Here is a 27,697-nt window from a genome sequence, read left to right on the forward strand (position 1 = left end):
AAAGAAGAATATTGATTCCTTACCAGCACAATCCTCCTTTTGAGCTCACCTGCATACAGGCCTACCAAGGGTCTGAATTGCTTGGGGTCATCGCTTAGTTTCTTGTGGCTGCCTTTCACATTTTCTGGATTTTTCTCTTGGCACTACCATGTTAAAGCCACCTCTTCACTTATCATTCAGTGTTCTGACTTCCGGTCAGCCAGCTCGCCCACAGGACCACCTCAGCCATTCATCGCACCCCTTAGGATCTGTTGCTTGTGTGGAGTGACCTCTGTACATGGACTGTATGTTCTGGTTCGGGCCCACAGCCGTGTTTGTTTATCCTCTCTGTCTTCAGCTCTGATTCTTGGGGCTGGTGGAGGGAGGGCCCTCCAGCCTTAATCGCCGTGTTCTATTGATCAGGGTGTATTCAACTGTGGATGCCAGGTCTCTGGATCTGGACTGTAGTCAGTAAATAATCGTTACAGGCTTGTTGCGTAAAGGTATGAATGGATGCTGAGCTATTTCTCGTTGTCTTGTCTCAGTTTTCATTGGCATGCACCCTCAACCCTCACCCACTAAGATGTAGACAAAGAGTTCTGGCAACAAGTGTGTCTTTGAATTGCTCAGACAAAGCCTGAAAACAGGCAGGAGGATTTCCATAGGTCAGCTCCCAACAGCCCTGTTTGTAAATATTTGAGTCACTTACGGGCATTGTGTTGAGCATATTTCTGGCCCAGGAAATCTTCCTCCTTGTATCTGTGACCGAGTGAAAACTTAGGCAGGGTGTGCTTGAATGACCTTCACTCTGTACCTTATCCAGAGGCAGAGGCGGGGAAGTAACCTTCGTCTCAGCTGACTGGCTGTCGCCTGCTTTACCAGATGCCAAGGGCTACCTATGTAGATTCCCAGGGTGGAATTGTAGAAACAACCAATGTCAATGGTTAACCCAGGTTCTTGGTGTCTGGAGCTTTTCTTTCCTTTATTATTAACCAAAGAACTTTTTTTTTACTGTTGCTCAGCTGTGAGCACTGAGTTCATTGATCTTCTATGGGGAGAGTGAATAAGGTAAGTTTTGCTCTGTTTTTGTTACTATACAAGGACATTCAGCCTATGATTTGCTCATGCTAGATTCTGTTTAGAGAGCAGCCACGCTTGTATCCAGCCATGTAAATAACAATGTTGAATTAAATGCAATAAAGATAATTTAATTTCCTATCCAAGTGCTTTAAGTAGGAGCCAGTGCGTCACATTCCTTGAGTTCTATTGACGATTTGGTCAAAAGTAGTTTCAAATTTGGTCTTTGCAGAATTTATTAAACAGCTCTTACTTGTCAGTATATATGTGGATATCTAAAAGTGACTTCATCATATTCCATATTCAATACCAGATGGAGTATTCTGTAATTTCTTTCAAAAGAAAATTATTGCAGCCTGTGTATATGTACACTTTTATGAACATATAGCTTCAAGCATTGAAATATGCATTTACATACAAAAATTTCAAGAATAAAAGGTTATTTTTTTCTGAGAATTGTATAGGATGTGAGAAAGAATAAAAACATGCATTTTCTAGACTGATTTTAACATATATTAGAAGTAAATAATTTTCTCCTGTTGATTCACCTTAATCTCTCTCAAGCTTTTTTTCTTATTCAGTAAAATCTTAGAATTTTTGTCTTTGAGTATGTATTCAGAAAAGTGTAGATCTGTGGAACCTTTCTGTCTGGCTACCATGAATTTTGTAACATGTGTAACTGAATTGTTTCCCTTGTCGGTGGGTATATGTGGTAAATAAGAGCTTTTCTATAAACCGGATTTTTGAGCATGTGTAGTCTTTGTACTCTTACAGGGTAGGGTCATATGAGCTGAAAGGTATTTAGGAAAACTGAACTGGATTATTTTTGCTGAATATTACCCTTACAGCTACAAGAGCCAGACTCTTAAGAAGAAAGAATGTATTCATGTATGTGTGCCACTTTATGTTGGGAAATGTGAGGCAGCCACTCTCTCTGTCAGATTTTAACCAATAAAGTGACATGAAGCGTCTCAACCATTTAAGCAGTTCTGAAATTAAGCCACAAAGAAGTTCAAGAGTGAAGAGAGTCCAGGGTTGAATTCAATTCAAATCAGCAGAAAGAGAAAAAGAGAGAGAGACAGAGAAAGAGACAGACAGTGAAAGAACTAAAGTAACTGACAGATATAATTGCTGCTTAAGTTTACTTTTAGAATGTGAGAATTGTGGTAAATCCAAGACATGAGTCTCATACAAAACAAGACCCTAATAGCATTTGGAACTGGAAGAAATACTGGAGTGGGAGGGGCATCAATATGCTATTTTAATGCATTTTCCTAAATAAGTATTTTTGGACTTGCAAGAGAACAAGAGTTTTCAAGGACATAGAAAAATATATGTTTCTTCCATTATACGTGTTAGTGATGAGTCCAAGTTAAGACTTGGATATAAATTAGTTGAAGATTAGAAATTGTCAAAAAAAAAGTATAGTTCTGTGGAAAATGATAGATGTATAAAGGATATTTATAGTGAGTATTTGGTATCACAATAACCCATATATTTAGTTGAACGTCGTCTTTTTTGAATTTGTAAAACCCATCATTTGAACAAACTGTTCAGCTTTTGTCCCATATGAATTTATCCTCAAGTATTCAATGTTACTTCCTTGTTCTGGGAAAACTGGCCTCAATCCTAGCTTTAGAAATAGGTGGATGGACACTTTCATTATTCCAGGCATCACATAGACTATAAATATTTCTATGGTAAGGTGGAAATATAAGCATTTTAGTGTTTATTGTGTTCTGAGTACTTCAATACTATATCACTGGGTCATCTGATTTGAAAGGAGCTATTATGTTCATTTTACAGATGAAGCTTAGAGTTTCCACTTTCTGGCTGTTTAATCTTAGGAAAGTTGTGTAACTCCTTTGACTCAAAGATTCAAACTAGTCTTGTCTAAATTTGAAAATGGAGTTTGGTCAAAGAGAAAGTGGTTTCTTACAATTGAGACAAAGGATAAGTTATTGTTAAAAGACTCCCACAGGCCAGCCTCCTAATGGCATTGTCTCCTCTTGTATGAACTTTGCTTTCTGTACCACATATTTTATTTATTCTCTTGTATATTTTTATGTAGGTTTTTTTGTTTGTTTGCTTGTTTTTGTATCTGAGTAGTAGCAACGTGCTGGGAACTATGGGAAGCCACGAGATAAATGTGGTGTACTTTTTAGAGGCATTAATTCAACTCAACAATTTTGATGGAGAGTAAGAGGAATGAAATAATTTAACTGATAAGCAGTTTAAATAATTATTTTTATAATGCAGGTATGCTGATATACCAGACTTCAAAACCAACATATATTGTAAAGGAAAATCATAGACCAGAATAGGTTGAGCTTGGACCCTGTCCTTTGTGTTATATCCTTGATCCCCAAGGGTTTTGCGTTAGAAATAAGTGTAATGGGCTCATTTCTCTTCTGTTTTCTCAGGTTGTTTTGTTGTTGTTTTTGATGGAAAATTTGCAGAAGCGCTATTAAAGGATGATTTTTGTGAGACTAAATTCTTGGGTTAGGTTACTTACTTGATTAGTTAGTTGGCCCTGCCCCAGAAAATATCTACTCACTCACAAACACGGCCAGTCTTTTCACAACTCCATACTCTTCTCATTACACGTGAGACTGTTCCAAGCCATGGTAATTCAGGACATTCTGTGTCTAGTTTGGGAAAATAATTCCAAAGTAACTTCACAAAACAAGGCACCTGGCATAGTGGCTGGACCACAGGAATTGTTTGGTAGATCTCTGGTTCAAGGTTCTCCTGGACAGAAGCCAGCACACTGAGTCTGCCGAACGAGATCTTCACAGCTCTCACCACTAGCACTTACCTGAAAGTCATGCTCAACCAACCGTGATGAGCTGTTATTAACTGACCTTTTAGTGTTCTCAGAATGTACTGAGTTCTATTCATAGATGGCACAATAACATCCCTCCCTGGACTTGCAACTAAAATTTGAGAAGGTGCCAGAATATTAGAGACTGTGAACTATACACCAGGATTGTCACATCAAGAGCCTGCTCCTTTTGCATGTTTAGCTTGCCTTTTGTTTAGGTCAGAATTGAGCCAACTTCTGGTGGTTAGAGAACACTCAAGGAGAAAGTCGTGTGGCTAACTTGAGCAAATTATCTAAGACTTAACGGCAATAGACATTGTTAAATTTAGGCTTTGTGGGAATAGAAGGTTTCATTTCCTTATGACTAAAATTTTAGTTAACTGTATTAGATAATAATATTGAGCTGAAGATAAGATTACACCATTTTCATCAGGAGTTTCAAAGCTCGAGAAGCATTCAGAGAAATAAAACTGAACAAAGCAAGATCACAAACGAGCAGACCCAAACAAAACCAAACAGAAGCAAAACGTGCTGTGCTTTTTACCCACAGGAATTTAGTACAACAGAAATCAGGACATTGTCACCTTCTTCCTGGTTTTCGCTGGTGGAAAGAGAGGACACCTTTTCTCCAGGTGTGCATGACGTGTGTGATCTGTTGGGACAGCTTGTACGACAGAAGCACAGCAGTACCGAGAGAGCAGAGCCAGGAGATGAGAAGTCCATCTTGTGCCCTGTAGACACTAGCTGTTTCCAGTCACCATGGTTTTTGTGCGAGGAACACAAGTGACTGTATTAGTTATGCACAAAGTAATACCATGGTAATCACTATACCATTATTACCTTACCGTGACCTGGTTATTTTAGGCATCAGAATAATAGCATTCCGTAACCCCGTAGCCATCCCGTAGACAGAATAGTGTCATCTTTTGCACTTTGGTTTCATGGATTGAACAAATGGCAGCTCCTTTCTTCTAAGTAGGTGTGTACTGCTCATTGCATTGGGCACTAGGTATATGAGAGAAATCCATCCATTCCACAGCATTGGGAAAGTCAAAGCCTGGCAAAGGAGAACACGAGCAGAGAAGCCACTGAACCTCGGGGATTGAAGGGAGGCTTACAGTGGATGTGATATTTGTGTTTTAGCTTACTTGAAAGAAGAGCTATCTGCCAGATTTATAAAGAACCTGATGTGATGTATTTAGGGAAATGTGCACAGTTCCGTGTGGTTCGTGTGTAGGGTTCTTGGTGTGAGGATGGAGGCAGAAGAGTAATAAGTGGAATAAAGAAGTGGGTATGACCCAGGTCAGAGCTTACATGGAAGGATGCTTACAATGTTCTGACAATGTTCACCCTTCTCCACCAAATCACTCAGGTCTGTAGTTCTAAAACTGAGCGAGTTCCCCATAACCTGGGACTGATTCTGAGAAAGGAGGAGGACTTAGAGGGAAATGTGGAGAGCACAGAAGAGATAGAAGAAGCAAATTAGTGATGTTTTTCTACTTTATAGAGGACATTTTGGTTCCAGGGCAAAGTGGGTTTTCCAGTAAGTGGAACTATCTTTAACACAGAGAACTTAATCATTACGTCTCAGGACTGTTTTCTTCTGAAGTGGTCCATTCCCTGAGTTTTATTGTCCTAAACTGCATGAGTGTTAAGTTGGTTCCACTCTATTTATGGAGTAGGTGCTCAGAATATTATTCACACCTGAACAGAGTGCTTAAGATGGTTTTAGGAATTCACCTACAAAGGCTCAGTTTATCACCAAGGAATGGCTAAATAGACTAAAAGAAGCATCATGGTGCAGTGGAAAGAACATTGCCCTCAGCGTCAGAAGTCTTCAGTCTTACTATCATGATACATTTATTATTATTTGACAGTAAGTAATTCTCCATAGTCAGTTTCCTCGTCTATAAAATAAATATGAATTTCCCTAGTGGTTCTGCTCCTCTAATCCAGCTCTGATGACTGAGCCTATTAAATATTTATTTTCATAAGAGTATGATAAGATTTGACCTTATGTAATGGGTCACACAGTCTTTGTGAAGCTGGATCTGGTGCTGAAGCCTGAAGCTGTGAGGAGGTAGTCAGAAGAAAAGATGGATGTGAATTGGAGCAATACAACAAATGGAAACCAGTGAATACTGGCTGGAAGCCACCGGGATAAAATGGAACCCATGTCCATCTCTTTGAGCCTTCAATTAGATACTGGGGGTGCCCAGTAAGGGAAACTGGTGGCGTCTCTCATGTAACTCAGGAGCCATAAACGCTGAAGGAGGAGACCCAGAGGGAACTGCAGGAACAGTGACAACCTGTGTGAGTTGCCACAGTACTTCATGCCCTTCTCCAGCCTTCTGATATAAAGAGAATATGGCTATAGTTTCACCTTTGCCTTACAGATGTCATGCAAAATGTCTGCCACAGCGCAGCTAACTTGGAACTAAGAAGGGAATGGAATTCTGGGACATGTAGTCCTAGTTTAGTGAAACTAATACAATCCAAATCTGCCACCTGCCATTCAGAATATAAAAAAAAATGATTGAGACATAGTTCCTGCCTCCAAATAGGCAACTATATGGCAGAAGAGAGTCTTAATTCACCCTGATATGCATTCTACTACTAGAACTGCTTTGCCTCTTTTACAAGCATAAAGTGAGATTAATGCACTTGAACAAGCTTCAGAAGTGTTACTTTTTAAAGGGTTTTTCAGAGTCTCATTTGGGTTATTTGATATTAGATTACCTCTATTTTTAAAAGAAACACTGGGAAATAAATTCATTCTAGATATTTTTAATAAGTTGAGGTTCCCTAAGATCCCTTGGTCTTTGTCTTACTTCACTTGGGAGAGTGGTGGTGCTGAACGGATAGCAACCAAATCCCCACGCTAATCCAGAGCCTTTTGCTCATGTTATCACGCCTGCGTGTTTGTCACCAACCATTTTTTCCAGGCACAATATTTGTCCTGCTTAAATATAACTTACCCCTCTTTTAAGCTAAGAAAAATAAGAGGTTGACTAAGAAATAGTAGCAAAAGTCTTCGTCCACTATTAAAAGGAAAGCATCGAAGATAGGAAGTAGCCTCAAAATGTTATGTGAAAACTACTTGCTTACCAGCATGGTCTTAAAGAGATTTTCCCTACTATTTTTTTATTAGATTATGTGTGACTAACTCTTTCGCCTTAATCTTCTGTCTCAGTTTCTGTTCCTTTGATGCCCTATAGTAGAGTAGATTTGGCATATTTCAAAGACTTCATGTTTCCTGTGTATCACAAAGATAGTGTCAGGTTATAGGTGGTTTCACTTTTCTTTGAAGAATTTGTTTTCACATCCCAAATGTTCTGTCACCAAAGTCATGAAAAGAAGCTGTTTTGGCTAAACCTTTCATGAATGAGACTGTATGGAGAAAGTTATAAAGAACTTTCATCTACCAAAGGCAGAGGAACACGTCTCTTTTCACAGCAGACATATTTTCAATTTACTGATTGATCTTTGTTTAACAAACACAGGATGTTAACTACATGCCATGCATCATTCTAAGTGCTTACAAATATTTCCATCCCCGTGATGGACTGTATTTTTACAGAAAAGGAAGCAGGGGCACAGAGAGGTCGTGTACTATCCCCAAGGTCACAGAGCTAGAAAATGGCATAGCCGATTTTGGCCCAGGCACTCTTTCTCTCTATTATGTGTTTCTAACCACTCATCTGTGCCTTCTGAAGAACTTCAATTCCTCATAAATTCATATCTGTGTGATTACTGGGATCTGTGTGATTACTGGGATCCTAAATTAACACATGCTTTGGATTATATACCCACTAGTCAAGAAACCTTTGCACATACACTCAAAGTGAAAGCCTGAGAAAGGCCCAGGCATTGAAATTATAAAATAGAATCAAACCCTACTACCGGAACTGGCTCTCGGATCTCTGATTATTTGAAGTATTCTATTTTGCGTGCCACGCATTACCTTGTACCTTCTCTATCAAGGCGTTGAAAGAATAAGAACAAGCAAATCAGAAACCAAAGATTTATGCACTCGATTAATGGGCAGAGCCCCAGCTGTGCCAGCACAGAGATTTGTCAAAATCTAATAAACACAAGCAGAACTTTAAAAATGTAAATCAATATGGATCTCACTTCACTGAGCAAGTATAATATCCAATCAAAGGAAAGTAATATATCATTAATGGGGGAACATGCAATCATTCCTTATGGTCCCAATCACATATGGAAGTCTGTTGGCATTAATACCAAATATTGAACTAATATCAAATAAGCCATTTGTAGATACAAGGAGAGCCCAATGGGCCTTGACAGATTTCTTCGTTTAGTAAGAAGTTTCTTCTTAATTAATCCAATATAAAATAGCCCCTTTGTGCCAGTGAATACAAACTTAGAAATTACTGCTTTTGATATGCAAATATTTACAATGAGAATTTTCATGAAGAAGCCTTACTTTTTACAATTTTCTTTTGCTATTCAAATTTTTACTATTTGGAAAATAATTACATCAAAAGAAGTTTATTAATCACTTGTTCAATATTTATTAAAAGAATGTCTCTAGAAGAAAGAAATAGGATGTTTGCTTAAGTTACAAAAAAAAGAACTATTAGGAAAAATCTGACAGTTGCCCTACCCTTAAAATTGTTAGTGCATTCATCTTAGAGGTGACTGAACTCCTAAAAGTTCTAATAAACTTCTTTGCTTGCTGTGTCTGGCATTTCCTTTTACGTAGTCCCAGCTTTTAAACTAAAGTCCAGGTCATTCTCTGACATATTTTTGTTTTTCTTGTTTTGTTCATCTTTACTCTTTTTCTGATTTGATTCCTAATGAAAATGACAAACAACATTTGTGGCATCACTTCAAAGCTTAGAAAATTCTTTCACAGCAATTATCACATTTTATCTTCAAACAACTCTAGGAGACAAGTGAGAGTAGCAGCAGTAGGATTCTTATTATAGAGCTGAAAATACTAAGGATCACGCAGTATATAGGCTTATGAACAGGCAAATCATGCCGGTTTCTGCTTCTGATTCCGTTTGTCCTCTTCCTGGACCTACAAAAGTAGAGAACATGTGTTAAATATCTACCATGTGCCAGGCATTATGCTGTATGTTTCTGGTTGCCCTATCCTCATTTTTTTTTTTAATTGGGAGGGTGGGATGTGTTTTGTAACAGGAATTGGGGGATTTAAACCACACCAGTTAGCTACCTAAGTTTTTGTTTCTAGATTGAAGTAAGAGTCTTGAGTAATCTGTATATGAGTTTTAACTACCAGGAAAGAGAGCGGTGTTATACCTGCTTTCATTAAACTGTCACTGTGCCTCATTTCCTGAAGTCTGAAGAGAAATAACCACCCAAAGCCATGTTTTTTGCTGTTGTTGTTTATTTGTTTCAATAGTTCCCAAAAGGTACGATTCCTGATTTGGGGGAGTCAGTGAGAAAAAAGAAAAACAATCCCTAATGTTACTAAGGTGTAAAATGACAGGGTTTTTATAATTGTGTTTGTCTATAACCAGAGGGCACTCTAATAAATCACCTTAACTCACTAGGAAGAGGGGAAAATATTTATCTATAAACTAGACTTACAACTCATGTAACATATTTTCACAAGGTTGCCGTGTCTCTGTTTACCAAATTTACATGTAGATAAAAATATTAAAAGCTAGTTACTCCAGTATTTACATAGAACACAGAGCTCTGATTAACTCTGTTTAGAATCTCTTGTTCCATGACACTCAAGTTAAAGGCAGAATATGATCCGCTAATATTTCATAACCCTGGGCCTAACCCTCATGCATTGCTGCTCTAGGCGAACATCTTAATTGATGGGAGTTGGTGGGGTCCACTTCTGTCCTGTCTCACCCCACCGCAAAAAAAGCTGGTCAACGATTCGCTCAAGCATTTATTTTCTTAGGCTCCACCTCAGATCTAATCACTGACTTATCTGCCTGTGAAAGTATTTGTGCTGGTTAAACAGGGCAACCCGATCTAGGCAGAACCTGTTGTTTCTGCTTCTGTCCACAAGCAGGAGTAGAAAGGCTGATGGCCGTGACTTTATAATTGAATGAGGCAATTGTTCCGGGTTTTTTGTTTTTGCCTTGAAAGAAAATTCTGCAGGCTTGAAAACTGTAAGATAAGGGGGAAAATCTACCTGAAAACACTGTGTGCCTTCTCACAAACCTTTAGCTAGTTGAAAACAGATCATCTTTGTTACTCTCTGGCTGGATAAAATTGCACACATGATTTGGGTAATTGAGGTCGATGGAAATACTCGGACTTTGTTTTCCCAGGTACTTTTCTGGGCTGAATTAGAGACATACGTCAGCCACACAGCCCTACTTACAGACTGAGTTGCCTGTTCATTGGGTGCATTTAGCACTTTCAGATGTTCCTTCTGATGCTTTCACTTCATGTAGTCTCTTGGTTGCAGGCCTCATTCTTTGCCTGGCCCTGGGTAAGTCAGTCTTCAGTTTCCTGCTATTACACAGGGAGACCTTTATGAGACCCTTAGGAGACACTTTGTTTGATGTCAACCCATATTCTCGAATCATCCTGATCTCCTACTCCAGGAAGAGTCACTTCTAGCTTATTTTACCCTCACATACAATATTCACATTTAATTTGAGATTCTTGGGTGCATCAACCTACACAGCGAAATAACACCACTACGCTGAATATGCTGTGATGTCCTGGGGGGTGGGGAGTTCATTTAAGGTGGGTGGCAAGGGTGGTGACTTGTACAGTTTGAGCAGAGCTTCATTCGTAAGCCAGGAAAACAGGTGTTAGACAACACCGACAAGTCTAAAATTTGATCTGCACCATAAATAAGAGAATCCTAAATTATCTGTTAACAAACACATTTGGGTGAACCATAGCAGGCTTTTAATTGTTTTTATTTCACTTTTGTTGATATATGAGTCTCGGTTTCCATGTAGGATCAGAATAACTAAACAGCATCTCCCACATATGTGTTTGTTTCTTTTAGCCGATACATTCAGAATAATGGAATAAACTATGTAAGCAGATTTAAACCCCCAGAAATATCCATCTGGTGATCTTTAGGTACCATGTACAGTTGAAAAGGCACTTTTTAAGATTTCCATCACCTCTGGATAATGTGATATGTTACAATCTAAGAGTAACCTTGACATCTAGAATGGCATTTTGGGAAAACAAACTCAGAACCTGACTTTTATCAGGCAGCTAGCTTTATAGTTGGCAATAATTGAACTATTAGGAGTCCATAAATTTGCAAAGGTTGAGAGGTAGTAAAAGAGTGCTCAAGAGAGGAAGGAATAGAGAGAAGAAACTTTTAAAAGATGTGAATAACCTTTCAAAGGCAAGCAAGGATGTCGTATTTAGTTTCCTGAGGTTTCCATAACGGGGTAGCTTAAAACAACAGACAGGTGTTCTCTCCCAGTTCAGGAGGCTGCAAGTCTGAAACCAGGGCCTCTCTCCCTCCAGAGCCTTTGGAGGAGGCACCTCTCTTGCTTCTCTTCTGGTTGCCCCAGGCATTCTTAGCTTGTGGCAGGTCACTCCCATCTCTGCCTCCTTTTTCACAAGGCATTCCCCAACCCTCCTTTCTTCTTGTAAGGACACCAGTCATAGTGGATTAGGGCCCACCCTGATGACCTCCTCTCAACTTGATGACCTCTGCAAAGACCCTATTTCCAAATAAGGTCACATTCACAGGTACCAGAGGTCAGGGCTTCTTTGGGGAGGGCACCATTTAACTCATAACAGATGATAATGGCAAAGAAATGAGAGACTCCATTCCTTCCTTGGGAAAGAATAGAGAAACACGATGAAATGAAAAGTCACTTGACTTTCCTTTTCTTAACAATTCCTCTAGTGTTGTGCTTTTACATGGCCATGATGGAATCGTAAGATAATATTAGATGGAAACGTTTTTCTACTTATTCTTTTGAATCTTTCATCCCTTTGAAGAGGCATGGTCTGGCTCGTTCTTCTCTAACTCGCCATAACTATTGGAATTTGATTAGCTGTCAGTAAGCCGGCAACTTTAGTGCTGATAATAAACAAAACAGAAGAATCTGTTTCACAACGTGGAAGGGAAAGGTCAAATCAAAAGGGAAAATAAAAGGAACAATGCACTGTTGATTGAGAAAAAGTGAAAGACATGAAATATTTTCAGAAATAGTTATCCTATAAACATGAAGAAAATAGAGATTTGGGTATGACTCAGATTTTCTTCCATAACTTCTCTTGTACCCCAGACAGCTCTGTGTTCCGAAGCTTCCGCTATATTTTCCAGACTTCCTAGCCTAAAGAGAAATAACAATAGTAACATTTGCATTTACTTAAGGCTTGAAAAAAATCAAAGTGAAAATAATAGTAACCTTCAAGGAGTGTCTGCATGGAATAACTGACTCAACTATTTTGGCCAAGGCTGTCGTTTGGTCCTTATTTTCATGGCAGTGATAGCAGTATTTTCAAGCAGGGGGGAGGTGGGTGGAACAGTGTGGCTATCATATGAATCTGTATGTGAATGAAAACACCTCCCCGGTGGAAAGAAAGACTACTGACTAGTCAGTGTTGCCTTTGTGAGTTTCAGAAAGTTACAAAAGCTAAAAGAACTTGAGCTGCTAACAATTAGTGAAAGTGTGTATCGCACACACAGACACCATCGAGGTTGAAAGCACGGGCTGGCAAAATATTGAAATGACCACATCCATCCACTGTGCTTTATTAGCCAAGGAGGTAATAAGCCAGAGAAATATAGCCTGCAGGGAAAGTGGGGGTGGGGGTGTGGGGGGGAATGGTAAAAATACATTCACCTTACTTTTTGTCACTAAAACAGCTGCGAATTGGTAGATTTGACAAAACTGAAATTTATTATACACTGTCATCCCCTAGGTTTAAAATAATTTTGGACTGGTCAAATAGAGTCACACTTGAAAGTAAATGCAAAATGGGCACGATGCTATGTTTCCAAGAACATGGGGCATCCAACTTGCTACAGTTTACCAGTCCTGAGAGATGGCAGGGACTATTGTTCTCAACATCCTACACAGCAAGGGCGTGCAGTTCTCCACAGAAGAACAGTTATCACTGAGAGTTTGTTATACTAGTCTTCATTAAGATCAGAAAGATTAAATTACAGTGAATTCAGTCCAGCTTTAATATGTTGGCTAATAGATAATTAGATTTCTAAGAAAACCAAGCTGCCCTAGAAAGAGAGAGAGAGAGAGAGAGAGAGAGAGAGAGAGAGAGAGAGAGAGAGAGAAATGCCTTTTTTGACTCAGATCATAGAAAAATATGAATCATTGATTTGGAGGGCTTTATTCACAAATGATTCCATTTATAAGTATTGGTATAGATGCTAAGGGTTCCAGAAGTGTATTCGTGTGAGGTTGCTATCCCATCTTTCATTTACTACCATATTGTGTTGTTTATTTTGAGAGGCTGAATATACAAATGAACAATGGCCAAGACAACATTGGACAATACAACTCTGACCCACAACCTCTATCACAAACAGCCTGGAAGACAAACCACATCCTTCAGGGCCATGAGCCCCAAATGGTCAAGGTCTGGCCATTGACTTCCACCTTCCCTCATTTGTCCCCCTATGTTGCTTCTACCAAAGAAAGCAAAATGTGCATCACAAACCAATCGATGCCCCACTTTCAGTTAACCTGATTCCAGCATCTCCTGCCAGCAGCCACAGATCAGGGCAGACCTGAAGCCTTCCTGTTTTTCACTTGGAAGCTTTCCCCGTCTCTGTCTCCTTTTGCCCCTCTGCTGAACACCAGCAATGATGGCTGACTCCCTTTGCTATGGCAAACTGAAGGAGAGCCCCTGCTTGTTCTCACTGGGGTGGTCTGTATTTATTTCTACAGTATTTATTATAATTTGTATATAGCAACCTTTACATGGCAAGATGAGCCTGCCAAAGTTGAGAAGTCCCTTAGGGCCACTGGATAGGAAGGGTAGTGCCAATCATCTTTGACAGCCAGAAACATTATTGGAAACTGGTTCAAACTTGGATCAGGATTCCTTTGATCTAGCTCAGATCAGTGATGATTTGGTGCTTTTTTCTCAGTTCTCTTTACAAGTCTTCACAGCCAAGGTCTCGCTGCCTGTGAGTCTCCTGCACACGTCCCGGTTTGGGCGTGCTTTCCTCTGGGGAACTACTCAGAATAATAGGACAGTCACCTGTGATTAGCTCAAATGGGCTCTATTTCTTTGAGGAGGTTCGTTTTACCATTATTCACTGAGAAGTGTGTGGGCTTTGATATTGGCAAGTTTCAATTCTAATCCTGCCGATTACTTGTATTCGTAATGAGACTTTGGGAGAATCTGTCAGCATATTTAAGTCGTATTTGAAAATTGCTAGTAACATTAGTACCTATCGTATGGATCGCTTAAGAATTAAAACAGGTAATTTCTGTAAAACTGTTACCAAAGCCCTAAAATGTAATATGTATCGAATAAGTAGTAACCATGATTATGACATCAAAATAGGTGCTTGTATTTCCAAATCAACAACCTTTTCATATCTGGCATGACAACATGGAACATTTGAAGCCAAAATTTGGAAACTGCTGGGAACTTGCTAGTTTTTCAGATTGTATTAGTTATCAGAGAAGCTCTGCTATCTAAGACAATATGTGCATTACGTCGTGTGAAGAATGAAGGCGTTTGCCTTCATAATTCAGGTGTCCACCTTCGGCTGTACTGGAAACTAGGCCTCTCAGAACCAGAATGATCGGGTACCAGGCAAGCAGGAATGTGTCTTAACCTCACTCCTCTCAAGGGCCTCAACTGGCAGAGCAGTTTACAGCTAGTAACTTGGTTAAAGTTTTGGGATATTAACTTTACTCTTTAGAGGAGGGGTGTTCAAACTTTTTTCAACGGTTTTCACCAAGGGCCGTATGCGGTGAAATACACAAACAGCCGGGCCACTCATTCAAGGTGAAGTACTTATTGCCTCACCTGGTTTATTTAAGTAAACTAAACATATTTTTGGAATTTGCTGCGGGCCAATTAACAATGGATCGCGGGCCACAGTTGGCCTGCGGGCTGCAGTTGGGACACCCCTGCTTTAGAGTGTAGACAAATCTGTCCTTAGATTCCGTAACTCCAAGTACGGAGTTACGTAAGGTACATGTAAGGTACATGACACAGCCAGATGAAGAAGGTAGCATGTCCTCTTGTCTCTTTTACATCCCATTGCCGTCAAAGAAAGCATCTGACATGGTGAAATGCTCATTTTGCAGACATGACCTGTGCAAGTTTAATTTCTGAATCAAACAAAGGAAAAATTCCTGGGCATTTTATGTGCATTTTTCCTCATGTGATCACAGAATAGGAGTTCGCTATTTAATCCCAAATGAGACATGACCTCACTGAGGTTTGTTCCTTGACTAAATTTCGGAGTTACACACAGAACAGCATCGATGGTACTGTTTGTGGGTTCCCGTCTCCTCGCTGATGTCAGGGATTTGTTTAGTGGTGGATAAGGGTGGGGAGGGGGTCTCCAGCAAATGTTTTTGGAACAAATATTCTGTGGGCATTTCATTGTTTTTGTCACAAAAGCCATTTCGTGGTCAATCTGGAAACCAAGAATGAAACGAGTTACCTTGTTAAAATTAGAGAATGAAAACGTGTTTGTTTTGTTTGGTGGGTATCATTAGAAATGGAAGGAACAGGTCATTCCAGGGAAGTGGGAAGACCTTTCAGGAGCACCTGGAATACTATTTCCATGTACACAAATGCAATTAGATAGCTGAGGAAATGTTACTAAGAATAGGCACTCCCTGCAGCCCCAACCAAACACGTTTCTCAGCTTCCATACAAGAACGGTTTCAAATGTTTTGCATTCTCTTTCAAACTCTGTTCCGGTCTCCTCTACCCACCATCCCATTACTTAGCAGGAACATACAATCACCGACTTCTTTTCACCCAACCTATAGACTTGATTATAGCTGTATACTTTCTTTCCTTGGAACTATCCTTGACTCTCTTTCGTCCCTTCTCCTTTCCCTTCCCTGACCCTTTCCTGATGTATTTCTGATCGTTGTGGATTCAGACTTTCAAACATCTCCTGAATCAGTTCCCTTTGCTTTCTTCCTCTAGGTTTTGCAGTATCTTCCTTACTGCTGTTCGTATCTGGTGTCTGGCCAATACATTCTCACCACCACTACCAGAATATATTCTCTTACATGTTAACCAGAGTGTCTACTCCCATGGTCAGAGCCCTTTAATCCTGCCTTAGAATCATCCAAATTCTTTAAGCTGACTTACCAGATGCTGCTCACCACTCCAACTCTCTCTGTCTCATACTTTTCACCATCCCAGATCCCATGATCAAGCCAAATAAACATTTTTATTTTTCCTGCTAACTCCTAGTCAGTGCTAACAGTTTGTCTTAACCAGTTGCATTCAGTATGACTAGAGTAAGGGTATAAATTACACCCTTTGGGAAATGTGACTCAGAAGTAACTACTGCAGAATGGATTCACTGAAGAACAAAAACAAACACATCCATGGTTTTTATGAAAGTGGGAGCCTATCCAAGAGTGAAAAAGGCTCAACATGAAAACAAGATTATTCATTAGTAGAATTTTAAATTGAATATTTGTAGTTTCCTTAATGCATGATAAGGACTTAATAAGTGCTTACTGAATTATATGGAAACATTTAAAACTCTAAATCATTTTTTTGCAGTATCCTTCTTAATAAGCCAGTGGTTTTAAAGCCAGTTTCTTTTCCATTCCATTAAACAAACGACAACTTTAATTAAGGCTTAGTGGTATATAATAATTGCTTAGCGGAGTATATAATTTAATGAGAATGTACCCTAATATATCAACTTTGCCCAATTTTATTTCCGATACAGACGCTAAAGACCAAATTTTTTTTTTTCCTGACCCAAATAGTAGAAGCGACAGGCTTTCTCTGTGACTATGAATGGGGATCCTCTCCTCATTCCTAGATGCTTTGAATTTGAATTTTGATGGAATTGGACCTTGGAAGTGGAATCTAGACTGATTCTGGACTGGACTGTTAAAAGAGACTCAGAGGAGAACAACCAGGACGTTGAGCAATCCCTAAACCAAGGCTTATCACACAGCGCTGTCCTGGAGCCAGCTCGTATCAGCGTACAGGAGCCAGCTGAGCGTCGCTTGCCAATTCCACATTTTGACATATCACATCAGTAACATGAAATCGGCTGTGGTGGGAGATTTACACCACAGAAATTGGCAAACTTTACCAATCAGCCCTTTTTCCCCCCCAGACAGCCCGCTATTACAATTTGCCAGCACACCACTGCCTATAAATTAAATTGACCAAATGTCCTGGCAATCCTGGTTGATACCTGTTGTCTTCCTTTTAGCGTTCGTCCCTATTCTTTTCACCTTCAAAAGGGACAAATAATCAACATGCATACCAGGAAGAATAGGATGCGTTGTAGATTTTTTCCACTGGAAGAAGTGAGGATTGAGTTAGATGGTAAGAAGCAACTATAAGAGTCTTATCTTTTTTTTTTTTTGTCGGCAGAACAGGCTGTTGGAAGCAGTACAGGCATGGTTTGCACAGGGGCAGCATGAGGACAGGAAAGTCTTAGGAGAGCTCAAAGGTGACACATTTTTATCTGAGAAGGACTTCCTCATCTGTAGAGTTGAATAATCATCAAATAGAAATAAACGCGTGGGGGGACAGGAGGTTGGGGAGTTTCTTGTCCCAACTTGAGGCGATATTGTACAGGAGCTCAGGCAATGAACTCTTGTTGTGTTAATGCCCTTCTGAAGATTCATATTTTGAGTTGAATCCTCCTCTGATAATACCTGACTCAGACGTCTTGGCAGTTCTCACAGGGTCTTTGCTTGGTGATGTGTGTGTTTGGGAGTTGGCATAACAACCAGCCAGAAAAACAATTCATTCAAATTCAGACAGAGTGACCCAAACAGAAACTCTTACTGATTCTCATGGTTCAATTTTAACATTAATATAATTATCACTAATTTGAGAGGAAGCACATGCTAACTAACTTACTACTGATTTATTTCTGATTCCGGATTTGGAAATCTGTTCAGATAATCAATTTCACTTTAGCACAGTTTGGCCAAAGAGAAGAAAATAAGTCAGTGAGTATCAAGTAACTTTAGAATTGTAAGTGAAAGAGAAACACCCTGTTCAGTAGTGAGGATTTCATATGCTTCCTCCGTATCGTATGGTAGCCAGGCAGTTAGGGTAACAGGAAACCCTCTGGCCAGCAAAAATGGTATCTGTGAAGTTTGCTTAGGTCTATCTATAGACATCGTTTCAGCAGCAGCTGAGGCTGTATGAAACAACTTGAAATGTTGAATTGGGAATGGAAAATCAGATTAAGTAAACAATTCTGTGTATTACCTAGTGCCTACCTTATCCCACATAAAAGACTGTTTTTCTCTATTTCAAATTACTTTCCTGAATTCATCAGTTTGGTATCATGTGGATTTGGTAGTGAAACCATGAGACCAAACAGGACACCTTCTTCAAGTCTACCCCAAATATTTATTCTTAATAGCAATGACACACCAGAGTAATTGGATATTTACTTAATTAAAAAATAAATAATTTAGCAACATCTTATGTGACCAAGCGTAACATCTCCCACATTAAAACAAGACAAAATAAAAACTCTCTTCCTGAAAAAAACAAAACAAAAACTCTCTTGACACCCCCAGCCCTTCCCATCCATCTTCACCTCTTTCTACTCCATTAGACAGCAGAACTGCTTACAAATGGGGGGGATGTTGTCTTCACTTCCCCTCACCGTTCCCACTTGTTCCTAGTCTAATCAGGCATTTGTCTCCAAAACTCTATTGAGACCTCTTTCATCAAAGTCACCAGTGACGTCACATTGCCTCCTCCAATGGTTAATTCTCAGTCCGCAACTTACCTGTCATTAATCTCTGACAGATGATCATTCTCTTCATCTTGTTACACTTTCTTCACACCACATATCATGGTTTTCCTTCTATTTCCAGCAGTTCTCCTTCTCCATCTCCTTTGTTGTATCCTCCTCATCTTCCCAACCTCAGATTGGGTTGTCCCAGAAGTTAGTCATTGGAACTAACTTCTTGTGTGGTCTTCTTGTGTGGTCTCATCCATGTTCATAGTTTCAAACACCACATGTATGCTGATAACTTCCAATCCTGTACCTCCATTCCGGACCTCCCCTTTCAACTGCAGAATATCGTATTATCTACCTGACACTTCATTTAATTGTCAGAGAGTTTATCAGTTACCACAACAAAACCTCAGCTATTGAGTCCCCCACTTCAAGTTCCATCATCTCAGTAAATGACACCAGCATTCACTCAATTTCTCATAAACGTCCACCTTTTCGTGACTAACTCATCCAAATTATAAAACTTCCTTATAGGTGAAAAAATGGACATTGTGTAAGAAACTTATGCCCTCTCTTATCCCGCACTTAGAAGAAGCAAAGAAACAAGCCACAAAACAAAACCAATTGCTCAGAGAAACATCGTTGTCATTGGAGCCACTACTGAGGCTGCCAGTGGTCTAGTAGTAAGTACACTCTTCCTCCGAACCCAAATGAAATGATGTTGGGCAAGAAGCTATTTGCCTCAGACGTGGCGATTACATAGTCAGGGTGTGTATTTACACAGAAAAATCTCTATAATGCTAATAGAGCACCTACATTTAAGAAGGACACACTTGGAAGGAGTTGTATGCGTCCTGAAGTTGTCAGTGAGAGGAAATCCAACCTTCTGGGACTGGAAGAAATTCAGGGGCAATTTTTGGCCTTTTTGTGATTTGGGGAGATCCTTGTTATTGAATCAGCTCCCAAAGGTTTGATGGGAAGACGGACATGCAGATGGGCAGTGAGGAAGGCTATTTCTTCTTGATTCTTGTTTCCTGTAAGCCACCATTGGCAAGACTGTCTACTCCTCGTAGGCATGGGAACCAGTTAGAGAAAGTGTTGATTCACTAGCATGAAGCCGAGAATGCAGTAGCCTTTGTGTGTGCTGAATGTGTCCGGAAAGTCAAAGAAGGGCGAGATGCTCCCCTGGGGTTTCCCATCTCCATGGCGGTAGGTGCTGACAGCTTGAGAGAAAGCACAGAGGAGCAGAGAGAAAAGAACTCCGAGGTGTCCGGCTCGGAGTTGAAAAGGACATGAGATGAAAAGGACACGGGGTTCGGAGCCGAACTTCATGTCCCATCACTAAGGTAAGACCGGTTGGTGGTTGACACAGTGATTCAAGCCTGAGCTCATCGCTCTTCTGCAGCCGTAAGCTCATTCTTTTTCGTGTGTATGCTACTAATAGACACCTTTACAGTCCTTCCTCTGGCTCGGTAGTCATGCTTTATTGCTGTGTGGCTGGGAATAGTCCTTCTTTCTCTCCCATAGTCTCTGGAGAGCGCTGAACCAAACAGATGAAGAATGTGCATGCCATTTATAGTTTACTTAAGGGAAGTAACATTTAGAGAGAAAGAGACAAAAAGCACAATGACGTGGCCAGCCGAACATGACTTACTGACGTGGGACAATGTGGGAAAGGATGAGTCTTTAATTTCCTGTGGAAGCAATCATTCAGGATACCGTCTTTTTGTGTGTCTTTGTCACTCTGCCACTGTTCCAAAGTGACAACAAAGTGGCACTGAGAGTTTGAAACTGTGCGATAAAATTTGCTGACCTTGATTTATAATCAATTATGTCTTTACAACTAAAAGTATAGACAGAAATACTGTAATGACCCGTTAGGGGGAAAAAAGCTGCTGAAAGGTAACTTCAATAAATAATAATCTCCTCAAGCATTGAAGTCTGATTAGTCATAAAAGCGCTGGGCTTTCTGATGTTTAATGTTTTTCTTCCACTGATGGCTGCCTTTCGATTTGCAATCTGAACTGTTGCTATGGAGTAAATAACATCTGTTACAGCCCAAGCCTTCAGGTTTCCATGTCACTCGTGGAAGGAGCAGAGGCTGAGATAATGCAGCCTGTCTGCTGGGAAGTTCCAGAACTGCATGACCAGGGCTTAACCAGAACTACGCCTTATTTATAAACTCTTTAAGCTTTTCTTTATATGAAAAAAGCCCCCCGCCCTTCTTTTATTTTCCTATGAGCCTTGAAATAATTCTGAGAATTATTTCTGAGGGAGCTAGGGGGCAATATACCCAGAGGTTCTGAACGCCCATAATCCTGATGCTAGAACCCCAACTGGCTACTTATTAGCCAGATAACCTTCCCAAGTTACTCAGCTTCTCTCTGCCTCTTTTTCCTAAGCCTTTACTAAGTCCTGCCACTCAGATATTATCTAATCTCATTTGATGTAGTACCAGAGCATAGAACCGAAATGGAGACAATTGTTATTCACTCCATTTGAGAGAGGAGGGAAACTCTGATTTAGAAAGTGACATGGGTTAAGAGCTGAGCTCAGAATAATGTCTCCAAAGCCTAACTCCAAGGAATACACCTCTTGTCCTCAGGTTTGAGAAAATATAAGCCAATTGCAATTTTGTAATGAGGAAGGTGGAATACTGTCACAATATCAGAGGTAGTTCTGGCAATTTATATACCAGCTCTGATCTGCTTCTGGTAACGGTTTTCTGAGCAGCAGCGTTCAGCTTTCAGACACCCACATCCCATCCCTGGGCCTCGCCCCTATGCTGAGCCCAATCTCTGCAGGCCAGGATGCTGCTGAAGTCAGGGTAAACGTGTTGGGATGGGGCTTGCCCGAGGGATACTGAGGATCAAGAAGAGAGTTAGAGCCAGGGACATTCTTTTGTGTAGCCATAGTTTAATAAAGACACAGCAGTCATTTTACGCCGTGATCTTTTAAAAGCCCACCAGCCTGCCTCTGTCATTGTCATAAGTGGCTGCTTCAGATCAGCTAAGGCACAGTTCCTGTTTTGTCCAAGTGGTAAGCTTCAGGTGGGAACTACCGACATGCACGGGGCTATGTCACATTGTTACCTGATTTCATCTCATCATTACCCTTCTCAATGGGATGGGGATCAAAGAGGTCAAATGGCTGGACTGAATTCACTTGGGTAGGTGGTAAAGATGAGATTCAAACGAACATCAGTCTGACTTCAAAAGTCAAATCTAAGTGATTACAGGCCCATTTTGTTTGCATTATGTAAGTAATCTCTCTGGAATGATGGGTTGTGATGAGAACCTGATAGGCCCCTCCTGGGATTAAGGTCATCAAAACCTTCAAAAGGTGGTATGTCCAACCTCGCAGTGGGATGCAGGGACACCCTGGAACACAAGAGTAACTGATCTACAAGTGTCTCCTGCCTTTGGGAACTCCCTGTCAGCCATTAGCTTGGGTTTCCCCTAATTTTTCATGGAGAAAATTCATAATCCAGTGTGAGGTTTTTTTGTTTTATTTTAAGTTTTGGACATACACAGAAATGCAACATGAAAATGAAAACAGATCAGCTAAAATTGAACAAAGGCACAGATACAAAAACATTGGTCAGTATGATCTTTCCTATTGGCATGACAACAGGTTCATAATTTAAAAAAAAAATAGAAGTCTCAAATGTTTTAATGAGAAGATGAGGTCTTTCGGACGCTGTTTATTTGTAATCCTCTTGGACAATCTTTCAACACTATTCATCTCATAAAATTGGAGTAAGTGCTATTTATTGGTTAATGAAAAATAACATCATCTAAAACCTTTACAAAGAGACTTTCAGAGTTGTGTAGTTCAGCCCCCTAAATAGTCAGGAAACTCTTCCATGTAATGTTCAAGTTTATCATCCAGGTTCTGAGTAAAGACTGCCCATCTTCACTGGATTGGTAGTGATCCTGACGATGAAAATATTCTTCTGGATACAGATACTCAATCTACCTCTCTGTGAATCCCACACACAGCCTGAGTGCAGCCTCTGTAACATTGCACAGCTGGGCCCCTTTTCTACTGCATGAAATATACAGGCGTACGTGTCCCATCTCTGCACTCAGGGGTGTGACATACTAGGAGCAACATCATGTTTTAACTGTCTCAGCACATCCCGATCGTGGTACAGGAAATACAGTTGAACTATATTGAGTTTTGAATACCTGAGTGTATATTTCCTTTAATATTTTCTTCTTCCTGTTCTGTCTTCAGCTCCCCTTTCTCACCGTTATCATGACTTCTCTTAGAAAGCAAGAACATTACACTTTAGATCGACAATATCTCCAATTAAATGAACTTTTACCACTTTCACTCGAAACTCTGTGTGGATAAGAAACTCCTTGTGTTGAATCTTTTCCTTGATGGTCTGGGAAAGATACATTCTTTAGTTCGCTTGCCACTCCTCCCTTTCTCATGGCTGCTCATCTTTGCTGCCCTTCTGGGCTTGAGACTGATCAGTTTATAGTGAATCAATTGCCTCAGTTTCCCTGCTGTGAGTTTCTCCGACCGTAAAGCTAAGGGCATTTGACCCCACCTGCAGGCCCCGTGGCTCCTGGTTGGGTCAATCCGTAGAACACTGAAGTGGCTCTAAAACACATCTCAGTCCCAGGGACTGGGGTTCCTCTTTTCTCCTGAGATCAGGTCTCAAGACCCACCTTATCCTGATTCTGTGCAACAGCTCTTCTCATTAAGGCTTAAAACTTTAGTTATGGAATGAGATGAATTTCTTGTTGTCCTTTTTCCCCGAACATTTACTACCTGGATTTACCTGGATAAATCTACCAAACTAGTTAAGCTTCAATTCTTCATCCTTAAAATGGGGATGCTATTGATACCTGGTTTTCAGGATTTGGAGGGAAATTAAACACACTCCTGGGTGTCAAGAGCCTGGCATTTGAGAAGTGTTTCTTGTCAGGCTGATGATTGCATCCGACCCTTCTCCCCACTCAGTCTGGAGCCCAGGTCCTGATTCACACCTGCACTCCTAGGTCCAGTTACGTTTGGCCGTATGTCTTTGAAGTGCAATGCCTGGCTACCTGAACACATGTTATCTGCTCTCCCTTCTCCTAAGCTCCCAGCTCTGTGTTCCCCTTCCTTCTTGTCCCTTGGCCTCTCACTGAGTAGCTGGTAAGCTGATGCATTAGAACCCATCACTCATTTCCTCTGCTCTGTCCTCCAGCAGCTTAACTGAACTCCCACATTTCCATAGCCATAGCTAGACCTGCGTCCAAGCACAGCAAATGCCCAACTCCAGGTCAACTCTAAATCCTTGGCTTTTGACCTTAGGAGTTTCATCATGACATTGCCTATGAATCCACACATACCTTCTGTCAGTGCTCCCAGACATTGGGGTGACCCTCGCAACTCGCCGGGCCCACATGCTGCAGGGCAAGAAGCCGTATTCCATAGCCAGCTGCAAGAGGGGCCTTAGCAATGACCTCCCAAGGCAGAAGGACTCTATACTGGTTATCCTCTGTCTGCAGTGTTACCAGGTACCTCTCCAGAGTGCAAGGCCCTTCTCCCACCTAACAAAATCTCAACTCTAACGATCATACATTCTTTCCCCACGTGCAGTGTTTTCTCAAATGAAGATGGAAATGTGTTTCTCTCCAGCCGAACCTTAGGTTGTTTTGTATTCTTTTAGGAGAGGGCAGATACAGCCATGAGGAGATGGTGGCAGGGCTCAGGAACAAAGTTCATTATACACATAGGTCCTCGAGACAGGAAGCCACATGAGACCTGGTGGGAAAGACACCAGTATAGACAGGAGGCAAAAGACAGAAGCAAGGGGAAGGCTGAGGCCCAGCCTCTGTCAGGATTTGCACAGGAAAGGCAAGGCAAGGCAGGGTGTATAGCATAGGATTGGCTGGTTTGAATAGTTGGGGTGGACTTTGGGCTAGAAGTGTGGTCCCTAGTTGCTCTGGAATGATTAAGGCAGAAGAATATGGCCTCCTTGGGTGTACAGGCAAAATGGAGAAGGTATGGCTCTGGATTAGTTAACGTATCAAAAGCGTGCTCCAGGCTGGGTCCTTTGTTGTCTCTAAGATTCAGCCCTCTTAGAATAAAATCTGGCAGTCTCTCTGCAGCCAGAGGAGACCAGAATCTCCATTATTATTATAGGAAAAGGCTGATTTCTGATCACAGCTAGAGTGTGCAGAGGAGAGCAAGCCAAATTTCTGTCTACCTCGGTGAAGATGGCCTTTGCCTCATTACAGTGATTTCATAAACAACCTAAAGCACCCGTGGAGGAGGCGGGGATGATGATTCTCTAATTCCCATATCAGGAACCACACTTACACACGCACATACACGCATGCACAGCGCGATCTCTCTCTCTCTCTCTCTCTCTCTCTCTCTCTCTCTCTCTCTCTCTCTCTCTCTCTCTCACACACACACACACACACACACACACACACACACATACACACCTTCCTTTTCAGCACTGAGACTTTAAGTTTAGGACTAATCCTTCCATAAGAGTCAAGCTTCTGGCTGCAGAAGGAATTAAAGCCATAACGTCTGCGTTCTTTGGATCCAAGTAGTGAGAAGCTTTATTCTCAGGACGCTCTGTGACATCATCCACGCTCCATCGGTTTTCTTTTTGTGTTTGACACTTTGGCTTAATTCCAAAGGGCATCTGAAGGCAACGAACCTCCCTTCAGTCCACCCATTGGCTGCGTAATCTCACAATAGGAAGCCTTCTTTTCCGTGAAAAGGCATCACCCAATTAGCTCTCATTGGAAGTTTCCTTTGGCCTGTTTCCATGCTGACACTTCTTTAGATTCTTAATGTTTCGATCTCATGGGCTTTTGCTGGATGACAGTCACTTGTGCTTGTATATACTGATAAGAACTTCGGGAGCTGATCTTATCAGTAGACTGGGTAGAAGTATCTTGAGAAAGCTTGAAACCAACCACTGGTGCCAAAATATCTCCCAGCAACTGGTGTTTAGAGTTACAGGAATAGCATATAATCTTAATTCTAGAAAATTGGGTTGGAGCTTTATATACAAAAGATATGCACATACAAGAGCATGACAGTAATCCTTATGCACCATGTATAATCCAGTTCCAGAAACCTGCGTTCCAATCCCACTTCTTTCACTTTCCAACTTTGTGACACACAGGGAAGATTTCATTTCTCTAAGACTTAGCTTGTGAATTAGCAAGATGGACACGATGTAATAAAGCCTACTTTTCAGGATTGTTGTGAGGGTTAAGGGAGAGTGACATAGCTCTGTGGCCTTGAAAGAAGAGGTCCAGCTAGACAGAGGGGTAGATGTCACTAAAGGTGGAAGGTGGGAGCACATAGAGGAACCTCGATGAGCGTTACAAATTTCCTATGAGCTGGACCTTCCAGGTTGCACCACACTGAACTACGTGGTGATTCTTTCCGACTTTCTGGCCATCACTATTTAAATAGTTGAGATTCTAATCGGTGCTGTTCTATTGAACTGACAGTCAAATCTCCTTGGGGAAAAGGACTGGGGAAATAAGCCCACAGATGGGCGAGGTCACAAATCCCACTGTGTTGCTTCCACTCAAAGAGCATTCTTTGCTTCAAATGACAAGAATAGAGGCCATGAACAGCCCAGCTGGGGGCAGGAAGTGGAGACCTGCTTTGCTTAATGGCACAGACATATATTGTATTTTCACGGTTAGGCAACCCTGGGATCAAGAACTCGAGAACCAAGTGGAAACTCTGGGTTGGAGGTGCAGGGAAGGAAGGAGTGGAGGCTTATACTTTGGCACAAGATTTTGGTGCCATTTAGCCAAATCTGAGTGACTAACAAGCCAAATATTCCCTTAGCCTATTATGTCTCCTCTCTTAGATGTTTGTGGATATAGAAGCTGGCATGAGATATTCACGAATTGTTGAAAATCTCATTGAGGATTGGTTTCTCATGTTTTTCAATGAGGGCATCCCATCTATCTTTCTACAGAGAGGTTCCATAAGATTTGGGAGTTCAGATGCCAATGATGTTTACATTTTTCAGCTAAAAGCCAATATTTCTTCCTCTAGTCCTGAGCTCTATGAATGGAAAAAGCTATTTTAGTTCATAGCATATTCTTTCCATTAAGATTTTTAACTTCTGTAGTACTGCCAAGGCTCTCTGTTGAATGAATTCTTCATGTTATCTGCCCTACATGGGTGCAAAGTGGCATTTTGATTAAGTTGGGGGGAAAAAGGTAATTTTATTACCAGAGAAAACATTTCTCTCCATCCTGTCCTCTAGTCAGCCTCAAATAAAAAGCGAGGCCATGCTGGCTACAGTTACAATTATGAATATAATTTTTAATAAAATCAGTAGCTAAAGATTGTTGAATTTTCAAAATATATTGGAAATCTTTCTCCATAGTGCTACGTTCTTGGCTAAGAATGAATTTTGATTTGGATGTGGGCAATCTTTTGTTCAAGCAAAGCACCACTCAAATTTCCATAGGCAGATTATCTGCTGGATGAATTAGCCCAAAGAATTAAAAATAACAACTCCTAAACTGCCTTTTGCTCCACTACCCACAAGGATTCCTTTGATTACATCCTGCCTGTCTGACAGCTTGAATTCAGGGAACAGAAAATCATTTTAATGGCCAGCAAACGTACAGAAATGGAACTCTCTTTTCAAAGCAAATGATTTATCCCAAGCCAAATACAAATCAGTTTTCTCCCCACTTTCCTCCTGTGGCTTATCTAGGGCACCATCTTCCTTCATTAGCCTAGAAAATTGAGAATGAACCACAAAGGCAGAATGCTGGGGAAGCACCTTTACATGCTGGGAAAACATCTCACACTTAACCACCTTTATTTTGGACCTACGTCATGACACGTTGATGTTCTGCTGCCATAGAGCATGTGCCCTCAGCAGGCTGTCTTGACAGAAGGTCTCTGTTGTACTTGGCATTGCAAGCTTGAGCTGTTAATGGGGG

At 40.8% G+C, this 27,697-nt stretch overlaps 1 protein-coding gene across 2 annotated transcripts in view; it reads left to right on the plus strand.

The window, feature by feature from the left end:
* The first annotated feature begins 742 nt into the window (after nt 1-742).
* KCNJ16 (potassium inwardly rectifying channel subfamily J member 16) overlaps nt 743-27,697 on the plus strand; it is a 42,826-nt gene continuing 15,871 nt past the window's right edge. The window contains exon 1 of one of the 2 annotated variants that reach the window (XM_081027732.1): nt 743-1,047. In XM_081027732.1, the coding sequence (XP_080883858.1) occupies nt 1,030-1,047 (18 nt within the window). In that variant the 5' untranslated portion in view covers nt 743-1,029. Of the gene's footprint in view, nt 1,048-19,277; nt 20,090-27,697 lie in introns of those variants that run through there. The other variant, XM_081027733.1, reaches the window with a different exon arrangement.

This window comes from Rhinolophus hipposideros (assembly GCF_964194185.1).
Source record: "Rhinolophus hipposideros genome assembly, chromosome: 20".
Lineage (NCBI taxonomy): Eukaryota > Metazoa > Chordata > Mammalia > Chiroptera > Rhinolophidae > Rhinolophus > Rhinolophus hipposideros.